The sequence below is a fragment of the Siphateles boraxobius genome, unplaced genomic scaffold, assembly GCF_051911475.1.
Source record: "Siphateles boraxobius isolate OS27281-9 unplaced genomic scaffold, OSU_SipBor_1 65, whole genome shotgun sequence".
NCBI lineage: Eukaryota > Metazoa > Chordata > Actinopteri > Cypriniformes > Leuciscidae > Siphateles > Siphateles boraxobius.
Window position 1 is genome coordinate 1,827,352 of NW_027509192.1, and position 23,693 is coordinate 1,851,044.

At 40.6% G+C, this 23,693-nt stretch overlaps 1 protein-coding gene across 1 annotated transcript; it reads left to right on the plus strand.

Moving 5' to 3' along the window:
- Positions 1-2,087: 2,087 nt before the first annotated feature.
- On the plus strand, positions 2,088-22,979 carry LOC143720581 (beta-1,4 N-acetylgalactosaminyltransferase 2). Its single transcript, XM_077210128.1, has 13 exons — positions 2,088-2,170; positions 2,323-2,440; positions 13,055-13,111; positions 13,230-13,367; positions 14,463-14,569; positions 15,303-15,340; positions 15,553-15,733; positions 16,041-16,127; positions 17,002-17,183; positions 17,268-17,411; positions 17,680-17,905; positions 21,236-21,429; positions 21,916-22,979. Exons 2-12 carry the CDS (start codon positions 2,331-2,333, stop codon positions 21,415-21,417), a joined length of 1,452 nt encoding a protein of 483 aa, XP_077066243.1. The 5' UTR covers positions 2,088-2,170; positions 2,323-2,330; the 3' UTR covers positions 21,418-21,429; positions 21,916-22,979.
- Positions 22,980-23,693: the final 714 nt, after the last annotated feature.

A 23,693-nucleotide genomic window follows, 5' to 3' on the forward strand; every position in this document is an offset into this window, starting at 1 on the left:
TTGTGTAGTGGTGAACACTGGGGCGTGGGCACTTTCATTACACTTACAACACCGACGGCATGAGCCGGAACAGACATTAAATACTCTTTTTGAGATTTTTCTGGGTCGCCGTGAAAACGGCGTTTGTGTGCAGGCGAGAGGGTAAAAAAACCGGCTCGTTGGCTGCTAATTGAACCACTGCAGTAGCCTGTTTGAAGGGGACTGACAGGGAATAAACTTAAACACGCACGTCTTTTCGGAGGCGATGCGTCTGTTAGCAAGTTAAGCGTGAGCGCTCGTGAGCGGGCACGTAACTTACATTCTTAATCTGACATTATACTCAGTGGCGATTCTAGGGGGTGGCCTGTGGCCAGGGCCACCCCTGAAATCTCATTGGCAATGACAGATGACAGACTGAGCAACCTGGGTGTTCTCAGCATTGAGTCTAGAAGAGCCAAGGCACTTGACATGGACAGATTTATTAAACTTTTTGCTACCAATCACCAAAACAGGAGAATTCATCTGATGTAAGATGGATGAATTTGTTTAATGGTCTTGTATTTTTTTTTAGTTAAAGGGCTTGTTAGGTTTGTTACAACTGTTTATGTACAATTATAATAAGTTATATTTGGTCTGGTATAAGTCTTAACTGTTTGATTTAAATACATTTAATGTATGCTGAATCAAAGCCAACGTTTCAATTTATATCTTCATCAGGGCCTTGGACATGAATACTGTCTGGGTTGAAAATCACATTTTGCACATTTTCATAAATCACAAGGCATCCTATATTCTATTGGATGAGTTAAGAGTTGTTGAATTTTGCTATCTAACTTGTGAAGAGACAAGGTCTTTAATCCACTACAGGGAAATAGCTCTTAGAAAATGTGTACCCTATCCTGAACATAATTACTACTGATTAAAAATAGACATGTTAAAATAACCAGAGATACTTGAGGACTGTGATAGGTGGAAATTGAATAAAAAAAAATGACTTCATGATATATATGTATTTTTAACAGCATAGACACCTTTATTTGACAGTTACGAGACAGGAAATCATGAGAGGGGATGTGACATGCAGCAAAGGATCGGGGTCCGGGATTAGAACCACGGTCGGCTGCGTACGTATACGCATTAAACTTCGCTATGCGATGGCCACCCCACACTAGCTCTGTGTCCTATCTTGGCCACCCCAGTAAAAATGTCCTGGATACGCCACTGATTATACTCACTTGAGATTTCTCTGGGTCGCCGCGAGAACGGCGGATGTGTGCAGGCGAGCGGGTTGCATTACCGGCTCGATGGCTGCCAAATACACCACTGCAGTAGCCTTATCTAAGGGGACTGACATGGCGAGACATTTCGACGGCGGCGCGCAAGCCCGTCCGGGTCATGCAGAGAGCTCATTTATCTTATCTTGTGTCCGGCGTCGTGGTGTTCCCTTGGTGTAGCTCCTCAGAGTGGTAGTTGGTATTGGTGGTGGGCTACTGGGCTCTGTCCCCACCCCAGCCGGTGAAACATGCGCGTCAAAATTTGTACATGCGCTACAAACTGAACATGCGCAGTAAGAACAAATAAAAACCAAATAAATAGATTCAATGGAAATGGCTAATTAACAAAAACAATGATACCATATGATAAAATTGTGAATATAATTTTTTTTAAATATGTTTTTTACATTTCCGGCGGCCCCTAATTGACTGGCAGGCGGATACCTTTAAAAAAAAAGAGCAACTTTTCCTTCAAGCAAGGGTGATAAAAAAGAAAATTAACTACAATGTACTCACAAAAAAATATATAGGCTATATGTTTTTTGACACAAACCAATAAAACAAAAATTTGTAATAAAAGAAAACGCATTATTTAGAACAAAAGTTAAACCCCCCTCAAAGGATATTAATAACCAGGCAACCCTCTATACAATCCCAGCTTTGTCACACAGAACAATTCAAAACAAAGGAAAAATAAATTACATAAATAACCCCAAAATCATATTACATAAAAATTAAAGCACACTCAAATATACTAAAAGCGCTAGCCAGTCCGAATCACAACAACAATAAACTCATTGCGCTAAAGGTATACATTGCGCACATCAGGGCTTGCTATAGAATATTTCCGTCGGTCTCACCACATCACTGCCCCTGGAGTCCTGCTCCTCCCTTATTCACCTGCCGCTCTTCACCAGGTAACAACACTTCGGACAGTCAAACATTGCTTTATTTCGACGCTTAGTCTATAATTTGAGGTTTTAACGATTCATTTTGATGTAGATCTTTATGAATAAATATATAGCTATAATATATATATATTGTTTTAATCATGATTGAATCTTGACAGATTTAATCATGCACGGAGTCCACAAAACTGTACTCATCGTCATCGTTCTTTTAACGGGGTTGCTGACGTTTTATTTTGACTGGACATTTTGCAGTAAAACTTCAGCACAGGTTTTAAGGTATGTGTCACTTTGTCTTTCCTACATCAATCTGTACCTGAAATTACCCTTAAAATTATTTTTGTAGCGTTCCTATGTGTTCCGCTTTGATTCAGTCAAATGAAATAATATTTTTGACTTCAGTTTTGACGTTAGCTTGCCTCATGAAGCACATTTTTAAATTCAGGGATCTTAAAACGTTTTGAACGTGATGTGATAATGACAATGCACTTGGGCTACTGAAATGTTGGACAAATATTTTCATGCTGATCCTTAAGAGTGTTTCGGTTTCTCCCCCATCCCATAAAAACTGCGTTGACACTGATAAAACATTTAGCCTAATGTAATACCAGAAGTAGGAAAATGCAAAAGTCCTTAAAATGCAACAAATTAAATGCATTTCTCAATTTTTGAGTAGGCATTTTCTTGACAATCACTATGGCTATATCCTGCTCTTAACAGATATTGCTTTCATTTCATCGGGCGCTTAATGATTTATGTAATCTTTTTTGGATATCAAAAGGCCAGGCTTTTCAAATATCAATCATCAGTAGAAGAAAATCTAGCTGAAGTTAAACTTCCCAATGCACTTGATGTAGAAAATTGTCATACTGAAAAGGTTTGAGATGTTTAAATATAAAATAGCCTACTTCATATCTGTGTATCCTATACAAACAAGGAATTATGTTAATTAATCACTTGCAGTTATCAACCTTTCTTTTGTGGGCAATTATAAGAACACACAAAAAAAGCATTATGTAACAAATAAATAGGGGAGAGCGGGGCACAACCTTACACATTTTGGTTTTGGATCAATTATTAAAAAAATAAAGTTAGATTCATCTTTTTTTACACAAGCAACATACACATCTCTGCTACAAATGAATACAAAAGTTTTTTTCTAGGACCTACCATTTTCGTACTGTTGCACTGAAAGTGATTGAAGTGCAAATGTTACAATTTTCCCCATATGCGGGATTAATTGTAACACTTGTGTTACACATAACTCAGTTCTGTTTTATCGGTATAGTTAGATATTGTTTGTGCATCTGTATAGATATCCATACACCCATCCCTCATCCAATCATCCTTCTATTATGGATCAATATCGATAGAGATATAGGAAAGGGCTGCACAGTTTTGCAATACATAAAATCATCAAATATTGTAATTGCAATTGAATTATATTTGTGTAGCAGCTGCATGCAAAATTATTATTAATAATAACGGTAATAATAATAGAAACGAGCTTAAAATCACATTTTAAAGGGTTTTATTGCATGAAAAACATGCTATATTTAAACAAACAAGTTATCAATGCATAGTAAAAAAAATTCCAACATTGTGAAGTCCAACAAAGTTAAATATACAAATACTCAAACCTGAAAAGTTGTGGCACCCTGTTTTCATTTCATTATTGTACACTTGGCGGCTTAGTTGTAACACTGCTACAACTTACCCCGCTGTGTAAAACATAAAAGCCTGGCTAACAGAGTTGCTAAGAGTTACTGATATGTTTCAAAATGTTGCTATATATGTTTTAGCCAACAAGACAGTGATTAGGGTTATATAAAGTTAGATTTGGTGACGTAGCTATACACCCAACCCAGAAAGCGGAAAAAAGAATGAAAAATGTACTTGCATTGTGTCAAAACACTCTTTGTCCAGTATCTTCAAGAAATCTTAGCAAAACTTTCCACAAATTCGCGGGAAACAGTCTTCTGGCAACGAGAGAAAAAGAATGGAAAACACAACCTGCTTCATCCTGACTAACTCTGTAAAAGGTCTGTGTTACATTTAACCCCGCGTAGGTTGTGCCCCGCGCTCCCCTACATAAATAAAGATCACTGAGGAGGCCCGTCACGGTGTTTGCGGGAAGACAAACTCAGATAAGATATACGAAATCCAAAATGACAGGTTTAATGGTTATTCTGGCAAACAGACGATCAGGTAGCCCCACACACTAACCAAGACGGGTGAACAAACGAGAAATATCGGAAAGGGAAGAAATTATATAGGAAAACAAACTAAATAACGAGCAACACAGCTGAACAGAATTAACTCATAATGAGGTAATCATGGTAACTAAGAAATGGCGGGAATACAAACAAAGGCATGTGACGTGAAAATAAATTGAATGTCAGTAGCCTCGTTTCCATCCACCTTTTGCGCTGTTATGTTATCGAAAAAGTGAATATGTGGGGAAAAAAAAACATTACGAAATTTGTCAGACTGTTTCCATTCAATTGGTCTTTTACCGATAAGATTGTGTGTAGAGAGATTCAGGCAGTTAATTGAAATTTGCCAGCTTACTGTCATTTCAATTTCACAAATAATTGCAAGTGTCCGAAATGTCAGAAGCAGAATGAAGCAGTTGCTCATCTGATAGGGCTCCAAGTAACTACCCTTTAAATGCACGAAGCCGAAGGATCTGGGAGAGACCACACAATAAGGCGTTTTGGGAGGAAGTTGTGGACACTTTACAGCATGTGAATTTTCCTCATATTAAATATAAAATGTATGTGTTATATTTTTCTAATGTCTGGACTCCTTTATTAATGAAGTATGATATATAAACAGAAGTTTTAATATATTAAATGCATTTTTTGTGGTATTGTATTGTATAATGTTAACTTCAAATAATAGGCTACTAATAGTCATTTAAAGATATGCTATAGCCTATCGGATCTGGACGGGAAGGATAACTATGGGAGTTGAAATTCTGCCTTCCCACACCGCGACACAGGTTCGTGGATCGATTTCGGTTTTATATCACGTATGTTACAGAAAATTTTACATGATTCTTTTTTTATTATTATTTAGGAACAAACGGTCTCTGTTTAAGAAACGCCGGCTTGCAGCGGTAGCTTCCAGAGCACCGCAGCGCATCTTCAAGTAACCGAACGTCCAGTTTAACTGCCACAAGTTGATCTTCTAGTATTAAAGAATTCATCGTGGAAAAACACACTTTATTTTTGTTTTTTTAATTGCATTTTTAATTTATAAAAAGTTAAATAATAATAAATTTTAATATAAATAATAGTTTAGCCTATAACATTAGTCGATCGTTAACTCTCCCGATGAACGACTAAGTAATATGTCGAATACCCATCCCTAGTAGCCTAAGTTACTGTTATTTCACCCTTTTTTAATTTCGTTGAGGTTATGTTCCCACATCGTTAGCAAGTTTGGATCGCTACTATCAACTGTTGAATGAATGAACGAGTGTCTCGCTTGTTTACTTCGAACCGGAAGTTACGCCCACTTTTGACGCAAGGCCTCATGGGACGTAGGAAACTTGTGGATAGAGTGATGGGCGAAACTTTCGTGGTAAGTAAAACGTCTCCGGTTACTTTCGTAACCTCGGTTCCCTGAAAGGCAAGGAACGAGACATTACGGATGTCGTATATGGGAACTCCTCTCATCCTTCACTTCTGCTGAAATCTTATAGGCTAATACCAGCAGAGCTAGCCAATTGACGCAAAATATGCAGATACTGACACCTCGGAGCAGTAATAAGTAAGTGCAGCGTCAATTCCTCTTCAGAATCGAACAAAAACGTTAAAACAATAGCGAACACGGCGGCGAGCGTAATGTCTCATTCCTTGCCTTTCAGGGAACCGAGGTTACGAAAGTAACCGGAGACGTTCCCTATCAAGGCTACGGAACTTCGACATTACGGCTGTCGTATATGGGAACTGTGTAGAATCCCGCCGTGGCAGCCAAACAACCACTGACAACAGACCCAATACGAAGACCGCCCCCCCCCAGTATGCAAGCATCTGATAGGCCGAGATTGACCAATAGCGAACCTCTAACCTCTGATAGGCCCAAAGGGACCAATCACAAGCTCACAATACACTGCCAGCATTTGCATATCCCGAGCAGTATAACCGGGGGAAATTTGCACTGTCGAAAAACAGGGCAATAACCACAGTAAGAGAAGGCCAACGCATAGCGGTGACAACAGTACAAACACACAATATACCACATAGAACAACTCATAAGCAAAGCGCAGAACAGCTCTATACAATGCTGTGTGTGTAATCAACTCACCGAAAGCACTCGAGACGCTACAGAGGGCAAATCCAACTTGTAAAACCTGGCAAACGTGTTCTGAGAAGACCAGCCAGCCGCAAGACATAAATCCTGAATAGACATACACTTAGTCCAAGCCCACGAGGAGGCAATCGCTCTAGTCGAATGGGCCTTGACGTTAAGGGGTTATTCTTGCCCCAGACAATCATAAGCCAAAACTATAGCGTACACAATCCAGTGAGCAAGCCTCTGTTTAGAGAGCCCCCGTCCAAAGCACACAAACAGCTGGTCCGATTGTCGAAAAACGGCCGAGCGAGAAATGTATTCTCTGAGCGCTCTGACTGGACAAACAGCACTCTGAGCAACCGAATCCTGAGAGGTTGGTGGCTCAGTGGACAAGGCAGGGAGAGAAACAATCTGCGCTCTGAACGGGGTGTTGAGCGTAACCCGGCCTCGGTCTGAGAATTACATTACAGTTTCCCGGTCCAAAGCGAATACAATCTTCACTTACAGAGAAAGCCTGTAAATCCCCAACCCGCTTCGCTGAAGCGAGAGCGAGAAGCAGTGCTGTTTAAATTGATAGCTCTTTAATGGCAATCGAAGCTAAGGGCTCGAAAGGCGGTCGCGACAAAGCCTCTAAGACCAACGTTAAATCCCACGGCGGCACTGAAGGCGGCCGTGCAGGGCATAATCTCCTAGCTCCCTTGAGGAACCGTGTCACCGACGCATGTCTACCGATAGACTGTCCGTCAATAGGGGGGTGAAACGCGGCAACAGCGGCCACATATACCTTCAGAGTGGATGGCAGGCTCCCTTCATCCATCCTGTACCGAAGGAAGCGTAGAATATCCGACACAGAGCTGTTCGCTGGGTCTATACCGACATCCTGACACCATTTTGAGAATACACCCCACTTCAGAGCATACAGGTGCCTGGTGGACGGGGCTCGCGCCTCCGCGATGGTATTCAAAACTCGCGAGTGCAGCGCGTCCCCCCTGCTCAGCGACCCTGCAGCGGCCACACATGGAGGCTCCACAGCCCGGGGTTGGGATGCCAGATCGTTCCGCTCGCCTGAGACAGAAGGTCCGTCCTGAGCGGAATCTCCCATGGCTGTCCTGCCAGTAACTCTACCAAATCTGCGAACCAGGGCTGATTCGGCCAGTTCGGGGCTACCAGAGTCACCGCCGCCTTCTCATCCCTGATTTTGCACAACACCATGGGCAAAATTTTTACCGGGGGAAAAGCATAGAGACGGACTCTCGGCCATCGCGCAGTCAGCGCGTCCACCTCCCGGGGGGAACGAGACAGTGAGAAGAACATCTGACAATGCGCGTTCTCACTCGTCGCAAAGAGGTCGACCTCCGCTCTGCCGAAACGATTCCATATCAGCTGAACCGTCCCGGGGTGAATCCTCCACTCCGCTTGGGGAATCCCGCTTCTCGAGAGCATATCCGCCCCGCGATTCAGAACGCCGGGGATGTGAGCCGCTCTCAGCGAGAGGGAAAACCGGTCCGCCCATAGCAGAAGGGATTCCGCCTGCCTGAATAGGGCTCTGGAATGTACAACGCCTTGGCGATTTATGTATGAGACCACGGAAGTGTTGTCGGTCCGAATCAACACATGCTGTTGCTCCAGCCGAGACCGGAAGGCTTTTAGAGCTAGAGAGACCACTTCTAGTTCCAGACGATTTATGTGCCACTCCATCTGCTTCCCTGACCACCGACCCGAGGCGGGCTTTCCCAAGCAGACGGCTCCCCATCCGGTGGACGAAGCGTCCGTCAGAACCTCCACGCGCCGCGTCACTATGTCCATAAGGACGCCTGAGCTGAAGAGATCTGGGTTCCTCCACGGGGCCAGGGAGCGGGCGCATCCGCGGGTGACCATAATGCGCTTGTGGCCAGAATACCACTCGCTCGGGAGGACGCGCGTTTTCAGCCAGTGTTGCAACGGTCTCATATGCAGCAGCCCCAGATGACACACCGAAGAAGCCGCTGCCATCCGTCCCAGTAGCCTCTGAAACTCTTTCAGTGGGACAAGCCTGCCAGGTCTGAAGAGACCGAGAGAAGAACTCAGAGCCTCCGCTCGCTCGGGGGAGAGGCGCGTTCTCATTCTCACAGAATCCAAGCACACTCCCAGGAATGTTGTAGTCTGGCTCGGTGTGAGGACACTTTTCTGGACGTTCACCCTCAAACCGAGCATCTCCAAGTGTCGAAGGAGGGCTTCCACATGGCTGACCAGCATTTCTCTCGACTGCGCGAGAACCAGCCAGTCGTCCAGATAGTTCAAGACGTGCATCCCGCTCGATCTGAGGGGTGAAAGTGCCGCGTCCACGCATTTCGAAAATGTTCGGGGAGCTAGGGCTAGTCCAAATGGGAGCACCGTATATTGGTACACCGAATTCTCGAACACAAACCTCAGGAATCGCCTGTGACGTTTTACTATCTGGATATGAAAGTAAGCGTCCTTTAAATCCACTGAAGCGAACCAATCCCCGGGGCGAATATGCGCCAGGATCTGCTTCAGAGTAGTCATCCTGAAAGCGCGCTTGTGAAGCGTTCTGTTGACGGGTCTCAGATCCAGAATGGGGCGGAGACCCCCTCCCTTCTTCGGCACAACGAAGTAGCGGATGTAGAATCCGCTCTCCCGCTCCCTCGGGGGAACCGGTTCTATAGCCTTCTTTTCGAGCAAGTTGCACACTTCTTGCCTCAGCACATGAGCGTTTTGGGGCAAAGTTAATGACTGAATTACGCCGCGGAAGCGGGGTGGTCTGCGTTTGAACTGAAGTGTGTACCCGTGCCGAATTATATTCAACACCCACGTCGAAATGCCCGGAATAGCTTCCCACGCTGCCTGAGGGCGACTGAGCGTGGGCTGATCTAAACCTGCGGTCATCGCCGCTATGCGAGGGCTGGGAATATTTATTGACCGTGACTCTGCGCTGCTCGAAGGCAGGACGGATAACACATTGTGTGGTGCAATAGGAGAAAAAAGCTCTGTTTGTGAAGTAGTGATCTGCTTTATTTTTAAACAAGAAACAACATTGACAACATTCACAAAACTACTGCACGCGTCGCTCGCGGATCGCTGAGGGACCAAGTGCATTAGAGCGCGCCGTTTGGTCGCGGGGCCGACCTGGCGCTCTATTCTCCTCTTGCCCGAGCGGTCAGGACGACTGCTTGGGCCTCGCAGGGGACGCGGTGGGCTTTCTGCGCCCTCTTGCTACCCGCTCCCTGCCACTGGGCGCTACGGCCTCTACGAGCATCCGGTCCCGGGCGGGGCGCTGTCTGTCTTCTAGCCGCGGCCTGAGGTTGGCGGCCCGAGGCGGAAGACGAGCGGGAGCGAGGCTGCAGCTGCGGCTGCGGAGGCGGCGGCGCCCTCCGAGGAATCACGTGGCTCATAGCCTTCGCCTTCTTCTGCGTCTCGGAGTAACGCTCGGTGACTTTCTCCACGGCGTCTCCGAACAGGCCTGCAGGGGAGATCGGTGCGTTCAGCAGCATCTTCCTATCGGCCTCCTGGACGTCCCACAGGGTGAGCCACAGATGTCTGTGGAGGACCACCAGGAACCCCATCGAACGTCCAATCTCCTGGGCCGAACGCTTCGTGGCCAGGAGTGCAAGGTCCGTGGCCGAACGGAGATCTCGGATGGCGTCAGCGTCAATAGAGGCGGCGTCATCCAGAGACTTGAGCTGCTTAGCCTGCAGCACTTGGAGAACGGCCATGGCATGCACCGCGGAAACCGCCTCCCCCGCGGCACCGTAGGCCTTGTTAGCCTGGTGGGCCGTAAATCTGCAGGCTCGGGACGGCAGGCGGTCCAGTTCCTCGACGGCCTTCGAGAGGATACGGAAGAGCTCGTCCTGCAGGTCCGCTGGGGTCTCTTGCTCCGCGGCCGCCCGCGGTGCGGCCTGCTCCGCACCCCAGTCGTTCTCGGAGGCAGACAGAGACACGGAGTCGTCCTCACTCACCTCACTCGCCCCGAAGGAAACGAAGTCAGCGACCTCGCGAGGGTGCTGGAAGGTGGGGTCGGGAAAGCTCACCGGGGGACGAACCTCGACTCCGCGGTTGGGGGGGGCTACCAGCGGCTCAATGGCGGCGGTAGACCCGATCCCCGCTGCTGCGCGAGCCTCTTCCCTCCTGGCTTTGAGAGTTCGAAGAGGCATGTCCGCGCAGAGGTCGCAGGACCCTTCGTCCCTGAGGGCTAACTCAGCATGGGCCAGCCCCATACACGCGATGCAGAACAGGTGCGTGTCGGGGGGCACGATGGGGCCCGAACACAGGTTGCAGATAGTTGCCATCGGATGCAGGAGACAGTGCAAGTATCTCGGCGCAACTTCAATGACGGCGAAATAATAAGTTGTTAGTGGAGTATCAGCTTTCTAGCACACGATTTGAGCGTGAAGAGAGAGATTCTGAAGAGGAATTGACGCTGCACTTGCTTATTACTGCTACGAGGTGTCAGTATTTGCATATTTTGCGTCAATTGGCCAGCTCTGCTGGCGTTAGCCTATAAGATTTCAGCAGAAGTGAAGGATGAGTTCGGGCTATATACGTAGCTATAGTTCCCATATACGACATCCGTAATGTCGAAGTTCCGTAGCCTTGATAGGGAACCATAGATATCATATAGAGACTAGATGCCCTATTGGCCGCTGTGGCGCAAGAAATGTGGCCGCCATCTTAAACCGGTCATACTCCTATTTGCGTTGCATAGCAGCAGTAGATGCCAGAGCACTGTGCAGCATATAACTGCTCAAATCGATGGACCATCACTCGGGGATTACTTTTCACAAGTAAGATTTAACATTTAACATTACCGTACTATTGGTTGTATTTTGTGAACAAAATATTCAATGGGTCCTGTATCGTAGCTATGTGTATGACCTTTGCAGCAAAAAAACCCGCGTGAAAATCGGTTCGGTATTCAGTGAGATATGATTAACTAAATGCGCTGGCAGCTCATTGCACCTGCCAAACAGACAGTGGCGGCCTTATTCGGTCGCCCGTTTCAATAACTAATATGAGCTAATATGAACTAATATGAGGCCCTTCTACTCATATAAAACAAACATAATAGAGCAGAAAAAGCAAGGATTCCTGTTGGTTTGCAACAATAGTATATTATTTTATTACGTGCACTTTCAGCTTCAAGAACAGGCAGCTCAACATAGAAGTTATCCAACCTTATTTGATTAAAAATATATAAAATTACACAGCGTTTTACGTTGGAATAAGCCTCGCCCTTTCACAGACAACTAATTTGATTAGTGCAGTATATTTACAGCTGACTGGGCTGACATAAAATAAACAGCTCAAACATCCCCTTAACTTAAATTATTAACAAAAGCAAATAAGAAAACGTGTCTGACTGACACTGAACCGAACATAAATACAATTATGGGCTCCGCGTCCGTGGACATTTTAACTTAACGGCAAAAAAGGCAAAATTATAAACAAATAAACTACCGGTATTATGCTTCAGATCACTTAGACATTATGGCTGAAAATCAATATCCTATGGAGACCATGAATGGGATTTTTGCCGGTGTTTTGGGGGCCCCCTTGGAGGGCGGGGCCCGTTTCAATTGAAACGGGTGAAACATAAGTAAGGCCGCCTATGCAAACAGATTACACTGAGCGGAGCGGGTGACCGGTTTAAGATGGCGACCCCACGGCTCGTCCGCGCCAATAGTCAGTAGCGGTTGATAGGGCGTCTATATATGATGTCTATAAGTAAAACAACCGGCCATGGTTTTTGTTGTGACGACTGCACCTTGCACGTGATGAAAATATCATGTGACACCACATTTATTTGCATTAAAGCCCCTTTTCTCGACAAAAGTGTTTCCAAACTAGTTTTTCGCGACAATTAAGTATAGAATTTATGCGCTAAAGTTAAACGGAAAAGGATTTGTGTCAACATTTGCAAAAAAATATCAATAATTGGCATTTCCATCACCTATATCGGTAAACATTTTGATGCGACAAACCTTATTTCGCAAAAAAAAAACCTTGGATGGAAACCTGGCTTATGATAACTGAAACAGAACAGAACAGACTGTGACAGCCCCGTTGATTCCCCTGAACAAATCTATTAACTTTCAACAGATGGTAAAGATATAGCCTACATTCACCTACATTTTTACCATCTGTTGAAAGTTAATAGGCCTAGATTTGTTCACGGGAATCAATGGGGCATCTTCCTTTCGTGATATTTATTTTATTTATTTATTTGTTGCATAATGGTTTTTTAGGAACATTTTGAAATGAATAAAATATAATTGTTTCAACAAAAAATTATAAGCATATTTAGTCTTTAATTCTTACTGTTAAAATCCATTTTGTCATTTTTATTCTAGCAAATTCGAAAACCACTGCTTGAGATTAGGCTACCTGACAAATCAATGAATGAACCAACCATACAAATAAAAATGTTATGATAGTTATCTCTAATAGGTAACACTTAATGTCTTACAACCCTAAAAGCAGCTTCAGGTTGGTTTCGCAAGAAATTTGATATTATTCAGTCCTGCTTCCGTTTCATTTGGTTATATGTAAAGTGTACTGACATACATGGTTTTATTTTTTATCCACTCGTACAAGTTTTTCAAGTTTTCAAGGTCTCAAGGATACAGAGCTTCCAGACTTTCCCAAAATAAAGTGAGTAGATGAATTTTACTTTTTTCTGGTGCAACCCAGAACCTGTATCTTCCTTGTTTTTTTAAATTTATTTATTTTTTATCAATTAAAAAAAAATGTTTGTGTGTGCATGTCTCAGCATAGGGCCTTTTCACAATGAGAATCCAATGCCCTGTACCTGCAAAAATACTGATCCTGCCAACCGGTTTGTGCCGGAAAATGAGCTGGATGACTTGCAGAAACGGCGGGAAGAAGAGTTCAGACAACACCAGATCAGGTTTCTCACAATGTATCTGATCTTTTCAGCGTGGAGCAAAATCAGTAGCCTATATAAAAAAAACGCAGGGGTTAAGGTTAGGGTGCCGTCATTTATAAATGACTTTGTCCTATTAAGGTAAATCATTTTTGGCAAATTGCCTGAAACTTCACACACATTCAAATTAGTCTGAAACTAGAAGCAGAAAATTGCTTGACGGCTCCATCTTTGAACTGCCTGCAACTGGCAGATCTCACCCATCGGTTGTTGAAGTATAGGATAGTTTAACTCAAACACTCCTAATGTCTCATTTACTTCATTGATTCAAAAAATTTCAAGCACATGGCAAAAATATTTTAATTTTATTATCTGAAAACGATGTATGGAAGCTTGTTTTCACCAGAGAATAAGAAATAAAAAAGGTAATTGAGACTTTTTATCTTCGACCTTCTTTCTCAAAATGGCGAGTTTACATCTCGCAATTCTGACATTTTTTTTCAGAATTGCACAATTGTGAGTTATAAAGTCAGAATTGCGTGATATAAAGTCACACTTGCCAGTTATAGTCTATTGTGAGATAATAAAGTCGCAATTGTGAGTTCTTAAGGCAGAATTGCGAGTTATAAAATCACAATTGCAGAAAAAGTCAGATTTAAAGTCAGAATTGCAAGATATAAAATCTCAATTGCGAGAAAAAGGCAGAATTGCTAGATATGAAGTCGCAAATGCAAGTTACAAAGTCAGAGTTGCGAGATATAAAATTGCAATTGTGAGAAAAAGTCAGAATTGTGAGATATAAACTCCCAAATGTGAGTTATGAAGTCAGAATTGTGAAATGTATAAAGTTGCAATTTTGAGAACAAAAGTCAGAATTGAGAGTTATATATAAAGTCAGAATTGCAAGATGTAAACTTGCAATTATCTTTTAAAATGTTTTATTAAACAATTACATTATTAAGCTTCCATAGGGCGATGTCATATGAAATTATTAACTAAAATGTTTTTGGTTGAACATTATTAGGCCTATTGTATTTAAACGCTAATATCTTAGCATCATTTACAAAAGACAATGTCCCAAAGAGAGGGTTAACAAAAATAGTGGCATGTGTCTCCCAGGACAGGGAAAGAAAACGATGTTCTTATTCTGGCCCCTGCCAACAGCCCACTCCAGTATCCAATCAGAGGATTCAGAGTGACTCCCATGAATAAAACACTCATTCCTGGTGAGTCTAATTTCTGAGCTTTCTCAAACACATGGTTACAGAGAGACATACCAGTCAAAGGTTTGGAATAATGGAGATCTTTTGAAGTTTGTCTCTTCTGCTCACAAAGGCTCCATTTATTTGATCAAAAATACAGTAAATATTGTGAAATATTATTACAATTTAAAATCACTTTTCTTTCTATTTGAATGTAATGTAATTTATTCCTGTGATCAAAGCTGAATTTTCAGCATCATTTCTCCAGTCTTCAGTGTCACATGATCCTTCAGAAATCATTCTAATATGATGATTTGCTGATCAAGAAACATTTCTTTTTATTATCAATGTTTGAAACAGTCGTGCTGCTTCATTTTTTGTGTGGAAACCTTGATACATTACCATTACAAAGTTTGGAGTAATTGAGATTAAAAAAACTGAAAAGAAATGAGAAGAAATTAGTTGGCTACTTTTATTCAGCAAGGATACATTAAATTGATCAAAAGTGACAGTAAACACATTTATAATGTTACAAAAAGATTACTTTTTTATGTAATTTGATCTAATGATTGCAGCCTATGTGAGCAGAAGAGATTTAAAAAAAACATTTAAAAATTGTAATCAGTAGTGTACACGGTATATAAATAAAAATGTGTGTTTATTTAGGCTTTGCTACTATTGTTAAATATAAACAAATTTAATATGACATGAATGCATTTCTATCTATATTAATTAAAGAAATGTATCATTATTAAAGGTCTAGCGCTGCAAACACAAAGCAGAGCAGTTTACAAGGTTTGTTCTGCTGAAAATGCTTTTCTTGTCAAAGGTGGTGGGTTTTTTATATCTCAATCATTGGTTCGTTTCAGATGGTCTCTGTATAGGGGTCTACCGTCTACCTTTTATCCGATGTTTTGTGTCCTTTTGATAAACAATTGTTAATGTGGGTTGATTTTTTAAAAGAAGTCATGATATTAAAGAGAATAAACGATCTGAAACGTCTCCAGGTGTCTCTAAGGGTGCAGAAAGGGCTGCTCTCAGTGCTGGATGTTCAGGAGGGTGAGCAGGTGGACGGCCAAAATGAGAAACAACTGAGCATCTCATCCAGCAACCTTCAACAGCTCAATGATCTTCTGACCAGAGTGACCTACACCAGCACTGTCTACCACATCAAGACCCAAGACCTCGGTATATACGTAACCTAAAGGGATAGTTCACTTACATTTAGTCATCATACTCTCATGTCATTTTAAACCTGCTTGACTTTCTTCCTTTTGAAAGAATATTAGGGTCCAAAACAACATTAGACCCCATCAACTTTTATTGTATGAACAACCCCACCCCCCAAAAATGACATGAAATATAGTGCTAGAGTCATATGGACCTCTTTGATGATACTTTTTTTGTTTTTTAAACTTAAAACTAATCTGAATGACTTGCTCATTTCCATTGATATGTACAAATATTAATTTTACATATGTTTTCATGTCTTTAGCATACTTCTCTTTTGGGAACCACGAGGTCATATTCCCGATTGAGATCAGACGTCTGTCAGTCCCTGTTCTGTTTGACATGGGAAAAGGTCAGCTCAAGTATTAACACATTATTTAATATACTTACGCTTCTGAACAGTTTTATTTTAGTTTGTTTTAATTTTATTTTAAGTTTTAGCCATTTTGTCAGCTTTTGTGATTTGTATTTTAATAATTGTATTTTGCTTTAATTTATTTTAAGTTTCTAGTCTTAGTCATTTTAGTACTTCAGCTTAATTCTAAGTTAGTTTCCAAAGAACATTTCTAATTTTTTTCAGTTTTTTTAAAGTTTGTTTGTCATTTAATATTTATATTTTATTTTACTTCAGCTTTATTTCAAATAATGATTTTGAATACATTTAGTTTTAATTAACAGTAGATATGTTTCCATCTACCTTTTGGAATATTGCATAAAGAAATCTAAAAAAAAAATGGTCCGATAAGAAGACATGCGCATAAACTACGATGGAAACAGATTTGCTGAATAAATCCCTTGATGCTCAACAAAAAACTCATCAACACAGCTCTTATTGGCCTATGATTTACACTCTGAGATGCAATACATTTATTATGAACAAAATATTAGATACAGTGGCTACCCTGATTGCAGCAACTTCCATATTTTTATTTTTTCGTGCCAGTTTCACAGAAAGTGACGATTTTGTTCTCTGGAACGCATGAGATGAAAACAGTGCTTTATCGCAGATGTTTTATCCAATATTTTTGTAATAATTTTGCACAGTTAAATTTGCACCTTTGGATGGAAACCTAGCTTGTAACAATGCTTCTGAACAAATGACAGATCTAATTACAGATTCTTTATTATGTGAACTCAATCACCACACTGACCTTATATGGGCACATAATTCTCTCTCTCTCTCTCTCTCTCTCTCTCTCTCTCTCTCTCTCTCTCTCTCTCTGTAGACGTAAACTCCCAAGTGACTGTACTAATTAAGGCATTTTTGAGATATAAGGAACTAAATGTTCTCATCAATAGTGTTCGTCGGCTCTACCCAAAAATAAAGATCATTATTGCTGATGACAGTCTGAAACCAGAGAAGGTGGTCGGTGACAATATAGAACACTATGTAATGCCCCCTGCACAGGTACAAACATCAGGTTGTTTAAACTGAATGTTACTGTAATTTGCTTGAAGTATAAAAGTTTATATATATTGTTTGGCCTTTCAGGGCTGGTTTGCAGGCAGAAATCTGGCATTGTCACAGGTCACCACTAAGTACTTCCTGTGGGTGGATGATGACTTTTTGTTCCTTAATGAGACGCGTATTGAGAGCTTTGTAGACATTATGGAAGCCGTGCCTGAACTAGATGTGGTAATTATGTCAATTATATCATCTTGATAACCTCAAATAAATATAAAAGTTGGGGTCAGTAAGATTTCTGCTCAGCAAGGCTGCATTTATAGGATCAAAAACAGTACAGCCGTAAAAACAGTAATTTTATGGAATATTTTTTTTAAGTTTTAAAAAAGTGTTTTCTAATAAAATATATTTTAAAATGTAATTTATTCCTGTGAACAATACTCCAGTCATCTTTTTTGTAGTTAGGCTATTATTCATTCATTCTGTCTCTCTCCATCAGGTTGGTGGTGAGGTAGAAAGAAATCAGTTCTTCTTTAAGCTGGAATATGAGGAAGGGAGCAGCGAGGAAGGCGGCTGTATCAAGCGGGTTAGTCGTACCCACGCGCCTCTGCCAGGTTTTGACGGCTGCTTCTTCGTGGATGGAGTAGTTAACTACTTCTTGGGCCGGACGGATGCTGTACGAAGGGTCGGCTTTGACCCGTTCCTCAAAAGAGTGGCTCACACGGGTAGGTGGACTTCAAACTGTTGATTGAAAACATCCACATCAAATGAAGTCACACAGTGCGTTCTGGATGAGGTCTGTTGTTTAATTATTTCCTAATAGACCTGCAAAGTGAGTTTCGACAATAAGTTACAACATATTTTAGAGATTAAAGGGATAGTTCACCCAAAAATGAAAGTGTGAGAACTAGGAAATAGGAGATTCTCGTGTGTTATGCAACACGTTTGAGCTTCTGCAAGAACCAATGAGTTTCATTCTTTTGTTACACAACACGTTTGAGCTTCTTCAAGAACCAATGAGTTTCATTCTCGTGTTACGCAACGGGTTTGAGCTTCTTCAAGAACTAATGAGTTTCATTCTTTTGTTACGCAACACGTTTGAGCTTCTTCAAGAACCACTGAGTTTCATTCTCGTGTTACGCAACACGTTTGAGCTTCTAAAAGAACTAATGAGTTTCATTCTTTTGTTACGCAACACGTTTGAGCTTCTTCAAGAACCAATGAGTTTCATTCTCGTGTTACGCAACACGTTTGAGCTTCTAAAAGAACTAATGAGTTTCATTCTTTTGTTACGCAACACGTTTGAGCTTCTTCAAGAACCAATGAGTTTCATTCTCATGTTACATAACACGTTTGAGCTTCTTCAAGAACCAATGAGTTTCATTCTCGTGTTATGCAACACGTTTGAGCTTCTTCAAGAACCAATGAGTTTCATTCTCGTGTTACGCAACACATTTGAGCTTCTTCAAGAACCAATGAGTTTCATTCTCGTGTTACGTAACACGTTTGAGCTTCTTCAAGAACCAATGAGTTTCATTCTCGTGTTACGCAACGCGCTTGAGCTTCTTCAAGAACCAATGAGTTTCATTCTCGTGTTACGCAACACGTTTGAGCTTCTTCAAGAACCAATGAGTTTCATTCTTTTGTTACGCAACACGTTTGAGCTTCTTCAAGAACCAATGAGTTTCATTCTTTTGTTACGCAACACGTTTGAGCTTCTTCAAGAACTAATGAGTTTTATTCTCGTGTTACGCAACACGTTTGAGCTTCTTCAAGAACCAATGAGTTTCATTCTCGTGTGACGCAACACGCTTGAGCTTCTTCAAGAACCAATGAGTTTTATTCTCGTGTTACGTAACACGTTTGAGCTTCTTCAAGAACCAATGAGTTTCATTCTTTTGTTACGCAACACGTTTGAGCTTCTTCAAGAACCAATGAGTTTCATTCTCGTGTTACGCAACACGTTTGAGCTTCTTCAAGAACTAATGAGTTTCATTCTTTTGTTACGCAACACGTTTGAGCTTCTTCAAGAACCAATGAGTTTCATTCTCGTGTGACGCAACACGCTTGAGCTTCTTCAAGAACCAATGAGTTTTATTCTCGTGTTACGTAACACGTTTGAGCTTCTTCAAGAACCAATGAGTTTCATTCTTTTGTTACGCAACACGTTTGAGCTTCTTCAAGAACCAATGAGTTTCATTCTCGTGTTACGCAACACGTTTGAGCTTCTTCAAGAACCAATGAGTTTCATTCTTTTGTTACGCAACACGTTTGAGCTTCTTCAAGAACCAATGAGTTTCATTCTCGTGTTACGTAACACGTTTGAGCTTCTTCAAGAACCAATGAGTTTCATTCTCGTGTTACGTAACACGTTTGAGCTTCTTCAAGAACTAATGAGTTTCATTCTTTTGTTACGCAACACGTTTGAGCTTCTTCAAGAACCAATGAGTGTCATTCTCGTGTTACGCAACACGTTTGAGCTTCTTCAAGAACCAATGAGTTTCATTCTCGTGTTACGTAACACGTTTGAGCTTCTTCAAGAACTAATGAGTTTCATTCTTTTGTTACGCAACACGTTTGAGCTTCTTCAAGAACCAATTAGTTCCATTCTCGTGTTACGCAACACGTTTGAGCTTCTTCAAGAACTAATGAGTTTCATTCTTTTGTTACGCAACACGTTTGAGCTTCTTCGAGAACCAATGAGTTTTATTCTCGTGTTACGCAACACGTTTGAGCTTCTTCCAGAACCAATGAGTTTTATTCTCGTGTTACGCAACACGTTTGAGCTTCTTCCAGAACCAATGAGTTTCATTCTCGTGTTACGCAACACGTTTGAGCTTCTTCAAGAACCAATGAGTTTCATTCACGTGTTACGCAACACGTTTGAGCTTCTTCAAGAACCAATGAGTTTTATTCTCATGTTACGCAACACGTTTGAGCTTCTTCCAGAACCAATGAGTTTCATTCTCGTGTTACGCAACACGTTTGAGCTTCTTCAAGAACCAATGAGTTTCATTCACGTGTTACGCAACACGTTTGAGCTTCTTCAAGAACCAATGAGTTTCATTCTCGTGTTACGCAACACGTTTGAGCTTCTTCAAGAACCAATGAGTTTTATTCTTGTGTTACACAACACGTTCAAGCTTCTTCAAGAACCAATGAGTTTCATTCTTTTGTTACGCAACACGTTTGAGCTTCTTCAAGAACCAATAAGGTTTGTTCTCACAAGTCAAGCAGGTTCGGTTGAGCTTCAGTTTATGTTCGCTGATCAATGTTTATAAGTGAATAAAAGCCTAAATTAAATCTGTTCTTCAAATAAAGTGATCGAGTCTCTTAAGAAAATTTGGACTAAACCGGTCAATTCAATTGGATTATTTTTACAATCTCTTAATGAACTTTTTGAAGCTTCAAAGTGGTAGTTCGCTCAGCTGTCAATGGAGGGATTGAAATCTTTCAGATTTCATCAAAAAGATATTCATTTGTGTTCCTAAGATGAATGAAAGTCTTATGGGTTTGGAACGACATTAAGGTATTTAATGACAGAATTTTTATTTTTGGGTAAACTATACCTTTAATGGTATCATGGCTTAGGTCACAGGTAATTTAAAACATGGACATAGTACAAACAATGCAGGTAATCTGGATTTACTGACCAAGAACAAAACCCGATTATGACTTATGTTGTATATGTTAAATGAGAATGGAAATACTGTATATTTATGGACATAACTATGGACATACCAGCTGAGATAATACGCATGTGTTCGACAATATCTCTAAAAATAAATGTTGTTTTCACTGTGATGCCACAGGAGAACCATTTTTGGTTCCCCAAAGAACCTCTCAGTGAACATTTCTTTAAATAACCTTTTTTTCCATGTGAAGAACTTTTCAATAATCTAAAGAACCATTTTTCACTGTAATGAACCTTCTGTGGCATGTGAAGGTTACATGAAAGTTGAAGGTCCTTTATGGAACCATGGATGCCAATAAAGAAAATGTAGTTTTAAGAAACAAGAATCTGTTTTAATATATATATTTTTTTTTTTATACAGAATTCTTTGTTGACGGACTTGGAGATTTATTAATTGTCACCTGCAAAGGTCTCAGAATTGGTCACCAAAAACACGGTCACACAGACAAATACAGTTCTTTCAGACATCCTCCCAAAAGTGAATCACAGACAAAAATGAGTCACCATTTTTTCAAGAACCATCTTAAATGCATGAAATACTAAGGGACTCTTCAGGTGAAATATGCTTTTCCTTACACATTATTAATCATTTTTTTGTTTGTTTATTTTTTACTCTTTCAATCAAAGACATGGACACATCTTTTCAGACTATTTTGGTCACACTTTACAACAAGATTCCATTAGTTAAGGTTATTTAATGCATTTACTAATATTAACTAACACTGAGCAATGCATTTGTTACAGTATTTAATAATCTTTGTTAATGTTAGTAAGTAAAAATACTACTGTTCTTGTTAGTTAATTGTTAGTTCAGGTCCATTAAATAATATTAACAGATACAACTTCTGATTTTAATATAATCTCAGAAAAATAAATGCTTTAGAAGTATTTTTCATTGTTAGTTCATGTTAACAAGTGGAACCTTTTTGTATGTTTTACATTTTTTAATAATAGCAAAGTAACACAAAATGAAAATAATGAAGTGAGTAGTGATCAAAACATGTTCAACTAAACTTAAATCAAGACTCGTTCTTTTTGTAGATTCCAGCTCTGATTCTGAACATACACTCAACTTCATGCATCCTGGGATGTTTTTTAAACACTATTGAAGGAGTTCACATGTATGTTGCAGAATTGTCAGCTGGTTTTGACTTTGATTTTTCCTTCAATATTACTTTAAGTATAATATGAGTTGGATCTTGTAATTTAAGAGCATATTAAAATGTATATGAGGGTAACGGGTAATGAGCTCAGGATAATGAGTATGAAAATTATAGTGTTATCTTTATTGTTCTTCTTGGAATGTAATTCATCTACTGCATACAAACGTATTTAAGTGTACACTACAGAATGTTAAAATTAAAGAATAAAGGTTGTTGAAACAAGTGTAGCTAGGTCAATAGGAGGCGACGTCATGGGGTTGCGCTTTTAAACTACCCTTGTTCTTTGCTCCAATTTTATTTGGTACAAGATTTCAGATCATCTGAGGGCTTGTACAGCCATTCAATTTAATGAATACAGAATTACTATAAACAAAATCTTACTTTTATTAAATACATGGATTCTGGTCTTATTTGATTTTACACGAAAGCTGGCCAATCTTGCTTATGGAAGATGGAATTACATGTAACTCTAGATGGGAATATAACACTTAAAAACACAAATAAATAAATACACTAAAACCCAGAAAACCCAAATACGACTTTGATTACAGAAGCAACGAGAGAAGCGCTGGAAAGCTTTTCTAATATTAACGTAGGTCCTAAATCTCTAGCCTGATCATAACCCTTCTTTTTCCAGCGATATTCCTCTTTTGTAATTCCTCTTTTGTAATGTCTCTCTGCCATTTCTCTTAAAATCTACCTCTTGCTCACTCTCTCTCCCCCTGCTACTGATTGGCTACAAGAGTGTGGTGCTCAATCTGATCCGTTTCTAAAAGATTGCACCTTTAAGTGTCAGATATATTTATTGTTTAAATTCTACATGACTGTAAGGTCACTGATGCCTCAAAAGAGGATTATCAGTCCTTCAAATAGGCTGTTTCTGTTTACTGGATTCACACTGCTCATAAAATACATTGTTGTGCCAATAAAAAGTTAATTTTCTGTTGTCATTTTATTTTTTTAGAAGTCAATATGTTAAAGGGACACTTCACCCATTTGCATTAAGCTTTGTATCGTTAGAAACTGTATCGTTTTTGAATGGTCGTGTATTATTGCCTCATTTTCCCCTGAGACGGGAGAAATAAGGATTTCAGTGTTGCAGTTCCTGCTTATAATGATGTATAAATCGTCATTTTGCGTCATTCTAAGCAGGAAGTCCCATATCTTTGTAGAGGTGTTGAGACTACAAACACTTTTCCAGGGGGTGGGACCCACTCACACTACAGACCTATTACAGATCAGTGGGTGGGACTTCACTTGCAGAAACTAAAAGCAATGTCAGCCTTCTTGTTTGGAAGCTAAGCTAACAGGCGAAGTGGAGCCAGATGTGAAGTTACGACAGTGGTGGAAGGTACTCAATATGATATGGAAGAAGAGGATTTCAATGTTCGTGGCTGTCTTTACGAGCCGCAGTATAGCGAAGACAGGAACAGGAGGCGGCTGCTGCGGCGTGTTATGGGAGGCAGTTCTGTTTGCAACCCTAGTAGCTCATTTGCATCTTCTGTTAAGGTTTGCATAAGACAGCTCATTTGCATTTTGTGTCTTAAAGGGGTCATAAACTGCATTTTTTTATAATGTTCACTGAGGTCCACTTATAATGTTATCAAGTTTTTTTTTTTACATCAAAAAACATCCTAATTTTTCTATCCTGTTTTT